The sequence below is a fragment of the Antrostomus carolinensis genome, unplaced genomic scaffold (genome assembly GCF_000700745.2).
Source record: "Antrostomus carolinensis isolate BGI_N321 unplaced genomic scaffold, ASM70074v2 scaffold26228, whole genome shotgun sequence".
Taxonomy (NCBI): domain Eukaryota; kingdom Metazoa; phylum Chordata; class Aves; order Caprimulgiformes; family Caprimulgidae; genus Antrostomus; species Antrostomus carolinensis.
This window is the reverse complement of record NW_010335390.1, coordinates 1,772-6,712: the sequence shown is the minus strand read 5'-3', so window position 1 is coordinate 6,712 and position 4,941 is coordinate 1,772. Positions and strand designations below refer to the sequence as shown.

The window sequence follows — 4,941 nt, the reverse complement described above, 5'->3', positions numbered from 1 at the left end:
CCCTGCTGCAGCTTCTGCCCTGGCTCCACAGCGAGGTACCTTTGGGACACCAAGCCAAGCTATGGGGCCTTTCTGGCCAACTTTAGCCCAGATAGAAGCAGGAGAGTGTGGGGCACAGACTGCTCCTCCCATCCCCAATGCCATTTGTGTGTGTCCCCCCCTTCCCCAGGGCAAGGGACCTGGTGGGTGCTGGAGGGTAAATCAGGGACATCTTTCTGCCTGATCTTTCCACTGTGGCTTTGCCAAAGGGATCTGCAAGTCACAGCTCTTGCTTTGGGTGGCATGGAGACACACAAAGCAAAGTGAGCCCTGCCCTGAGTGTTTCCTCACCATCCCCTGAACTACAGTAGAGTTTTCTGGGCTACCTGGAGCTCCTGTCTCTCTCCAAAGGGTGAAGAGGAAGGGACAGTGTCTTTGCCCCCTAAAACCAACCTTACTTTCTGCTTGTGGGCTCGCAACACGATTAGGGTGAGAGCCCTGCAAACTGCAGTCTCATCTGTTGTTTAAAATTCCCCTGTCAAGTGATCCATTGTCTGATGCCAAACTAGCTGGGCAGATTGTTTTTCTTTATCCAAAAGGGGGATGGATTTAAATAGACTAATCAGAGTTTAACACAGGGCTAATGATGAAAGGTTATCATCTGTCCATCCCCAACCCCTTTGGGGAGTCTCTTCTCAGATGTAGGTAACAACAGCAGTGTTGGCAAACGAACCCCTTTCTCTTACCCGGGTGTTGGTTGCTTGTTACAAAGAGAATTTGACCTTGAGTTTGAGTTTGCAGGCTGGCACGGGGCGGATTCTTTTTCTGTCTCATCATCACTGTTGCCACTCTGGATATTGTTTTGTTTATGGAAATTTGTGCATGTGCATCTGAAATGTGCTCAGAGCAGTTCCCGTGCTGGGGTCACTGCCTGTGGTGTTTGGGGACAGTCAAGGGCTGGGGAGGGTCCTTGAGGATGATACGTGAGGTGGGGGCGGCTCCTGCAGCCGCAGCATCATCAGACTTTACCCCAGATAGAAGCGATTTATTTTGGTGACGTAAATGTAACTTCCTTCTTTCTTGCACAGGACTTTGGTGATGTTGTTTACACTTTTGAAATCCCTTTCCATGGCAAGACCTTTATTTTAAAGGTAAGAACCTTCCTGGATCATTATTTCCTTAGTCTGTGTGGTAGAGGCAAAGAGCAACCTGCTCTGCTCAGAGCCACGGCTCAGCTTTCATGCTCTTCCCTGGCCCTGGCAGGACAGGTCAGGCTGCAAAACACACTCTCTTTGCTTGAGACAGATGAACTGCACTGCACGCTCTAGGGAATCTCTCCAGGAAAGCCCTTTGGCTGGCAGACAAACTCCCCAGCAAATATGCTGGGCCCCAATCTCTGCTGGTGGAAATGGGAGCAGGTGACTACAAGACTCGTTTCCAACCCCAGCATCTAGGACTAATCTGACCAAGGAGGCTAATTGCAACTAATTGCCAGCAAGACCAGGGCTGAGCGTGCGTCTGCTGCTGCCTGGCATGGAGAAGAGCTGCTCGGAAGTGCCTTGCTCTGTGCCCTCTCACTGGAGTGGCTTGGCTGTGAACCACGTTTTAATGAAGCATCGGTGCTGCGGTGGCTTTTCTTTGTTCCAGTGCATATGTTGCCTCGTTGGCAGGAGCTGCCAATGGAGCAGCTCCCTATTCGTGAGGAAAAAGCTGGATGGTCTCACTTTACTGCATTAACCATTTGCCTTCAAAGATCTCCTGTCCCGTGGGGATGTGGAGAAATGATGGTTGTCTGTGCTGGAGCTCAACAAGGAGCTTTTCAGCAGCTTCCTGAAGGCATCGCGCACGCAGCAGAAGTGCTGATAACGTGGGGTGAGGGTGGGAGAGGAGCCAGCCTGCGTCTGCCCCAAGGTCTGTCTGTCTCACCGTGTCACAGACAGACACTTGCCCTCTCTTCCACCAGCACAGATCTCAGCGGGCAGCAGTTCAGCAACTGCCTAAACCCAAGGTGCAGTCTCTTCTCTCTGACTCCACATGTGCCCTCCAGGTCCCTGGGGACATCAGTGCCGTGGCAGAGGGGTGACAGCCTTGGCTTTGCCTGTGCTCGAGCCAGGCCAGCCTCACCACTCCCCTCCTGTATTATCCCAGTTGTTCTTTGTGATCTATCCTGTGTTCCTTCAAAATAACCTTACTGAAGTGGGGCAAAGGGCTGGCTCACTGCTCTGGCTCTCTCCTCAGGCTTTCCTGCAGTGCTCTGCTGAAACAGTTTACCAGGAGGTTATTCTCCAGCCTGAGAAGATGATCCTGTGGAACAGAACGGTGGCAGCTTGCCAGGTGAGCGTGCTGGACAAAGATGGCTTAATCACAGGAGCTCCTTGGAGCGGAGAGTTGGAGCTTCCCAATCCAACACCGGCTGTCAGTGGTGCCCAGGCCCTACTGGAGCTTAGCTGGATCCGAGTCACTGAGGCGTTAAATCTCCACCGCTCATCCGTACGATCCGAATGCTCTGCGGCAGCCAGCTGCATGCGTGTGCCTATCCAAAAGCCCATGAGGTGGGCAGGGAGATGGGCCAGCAGCTTGCTTTTGCTGGGGAGGATTTGGGCGTTTTATGCCCTTGGTGTGGTGGGGATCCAAAGGCAACGCCTGTGCCCCCTCAAGAAAGGCAGAGGGACCAGCCCCAGGGCAGGGGACAGACCTGAGCACACACACTGCCAAAGAGCTCGTCCCCCTCAGCCTCAAATCAGCTGCTAAAGACTCTGGTGGCTTTGAATCCCGGTGCTGTTTCAGGGGAGGGTCTGTATCACCCAGCTGTGGGCACACACAGACCTGCAGGTCTGAGGAAATCTCTCTCTATTCTTTATTCCCCCCCGCCTCACCCCAGATTTTGCAGCGGGTTGAAGACAACACGATCGTCTCGTACGACGTGGCAGCCGGGGCTGCGGGCGGTGTCGTTTCCCCAAGGTCAGTTTATTCCACTCTCTGTTTTGTGCTGAGCCCCTCAACACCCTCCTGAAACACCGAGAGAAGCAGCTGAGTTCAGGGAGAGCTCTCTGCCCCGGCTCTTTGCTGGCTGGGAGCTCTCAGTGTCACCGTGGCCAGGCTGGCTGTGCAGGGAACACTCCCCAAAGCAAAGAGCCCCCAAATTCTCCTCCAGACGTTTCTGGCAGGAGTCTCATTGCTCCAAATCTGTCTCAGTCAGTCAGTCGTTGTCCCTGATAACAGAGCTTTGTCCCTGTGTTGACATACCTGTGCCCCAGCCTGTCCCAGCAGTCCCCAGAGCGGGATCTGCTCCTTCAAAGCAGCTTTTCAAGCAGTCAACGCCTTTTTCTTTGCTTAGGGATTTTGTGAACGTGCGGCGGATCGAGAGGAGGAGGGACAGGTACATTTCCTCAGGGATGTCGACCACGCACAGCCTGAAGCCTCCTCTCTCCAAGTATGTCAGGTAAGAGGCAGGTTCTCTTATTTTATTTCAATTTTTTTTAAGCTGGTATCTGACACACACATTTTGCTTGAGCTTAGGGCAAAGAGCCACTTAAATGAAAACCCTGCTGTCTTTCTGGCAGCGTTTGCAGGAAGCTCATCTATTTGTGGAACTAAACCTTGCTTCCCTTGTTCTTCTGCCTTTGTTAAAGAAACTCTCCGTGCTGTTCGTTGTTCCTCGGGCGTTTCCCAACTCTCTCTGCTCAAGGGAGTGGAGTTACCGACCAGTAACAGCACAAACCCCGACCCAGTCTGCATCCTGTTTATGTAACAGTTAATTCCCCAGCAGGGCCAGCTGCCATTTCAGAGGGGCAGTAAACAGCTGAGCGTGGCTCACTTTGAGCCTCTCAAATGCCTTTTGCTTCTCGTAAGCTCAGTCACTGACTGACTTTAAAGGCTGCAGACACTGAGAGATGGTCCCGTGGGTGAAACAAGCTGCGTCAGGATGGACTGGCTCCCAAAGTGTCGGCAGGTCTTTGGCCTCTCCCCTTCCGAAGGGACAGCTCTGCCTGGCTGGTGATGGATCTCACCAGGGTTAGTCTCAACAAACAAGGACTCCTTGTCACTGTCTGCTCTGGTGCCTGGGGCCCAGCTGTGCCACTCCGCTGTGCCACTGACTTTGTTTTTCCTAATAATCTGGTTAAAGTAATTGACATTTTAACTGGGAGCCGTTGCAGCTGCCTTAGTCTATTTAAGAGCTGGGGACTTCAAGGCTTGGAAAAATCTTTTTTTACAAATATATGCAGCGAAAAATAGCGTGTTCCTGAACAGGGAAGGGAAATCTGTGTTTGAGCTGTGTGTGTGAGCACAGCTCTTGTCTCTGAGACGGATCAGATGGTGCGAGGAAGGATCTGGGGGCTGTAGTGACAAGACTCCCCATGCTGAGCCTGGCCTGACTGTGCAGGGTTTCTCTGACCGCTCGGTGTTCCTGGGACCTCTTATCTGCACCCATTTCTACAGGGTGGTGCCTCAGAAACCTCCCTGGGGTGATGAGCTGGTGTTGGCTGGGCTGGCACCGTCCGGAGGCAGAGTCTGCATCTCAGCCCGCAGCCCTGGCACCGCTGCTGCCAAGGCACCTGTGGGAAACCTGCCTCTCCGTGCTTGCTGGTGTGCCTGCAGCCAAAGCAGATACCTTCCCTGCGCATCTGCTCGTACCCCGCTGGGCTCGAGTCCTCGCTGCCAGGCGGAGGGGGTGGCTGCTGCTGCTGCTGCAGGAGTTTAGCTCAGGATCGGTGCGGTGCACCCCAGAGCGCTGCAGAACAGCTTCTCAGCCAACCCCGGCTCTGACTGTGTGTTCTTGCTTCCCTACAGGGGTGAGAACGGACCCGGAGGATTCATCGTCCTGAAATGTCCCAGCAACCCCAGGGTCTGCACCTTCATCTGGATTCTCAACACGGACCTGAAGGTAAAACCAGTCCTTGGCTGATGTGCTGCATCCCGTCCCCAGCAGAGCTCACCAGCAGGCTCCGGCATCCCCCGCGT

General features: G+C 53.7%; 1 protein-coding gene across 1 annotated transcript in view; it reads left to right on the top strand.

Moving 5' to 3' along the window:
- Nucleotides 1–4,885, top strand: part of STARD3 (StAR related lipid transfer domain containing 3) — a gene marked incomplete at its 5' end in the record, with an annotated part of 8,611 nt that extends 3,726 nt beyond the window's left edge. The window contains 5 exons of the mRNA XM_010174532.2: nt 1,068–1,130; nt 2,218–2,313; nt 2,861–2,940; nt 3,317–3,421; nt 4,771–4,885. Coding sequence (XP_010172834.2) covers nt 1,068–1,130; nt 2,218–2,313; nt 2,861–2,940; nt 3,317–3,421; nt 4,771–4,885 — 459 coding nt within the window. The remainder of the gene's footprint in view (nt 1–1,067; nt 1,131–2,217; nt 2,314–2,860; nt 2,941–3,316; nt 3,422–4,770) is intronic.
- Nucleotides 4,886–4,941: the final 56 nt, after the last annotated feature.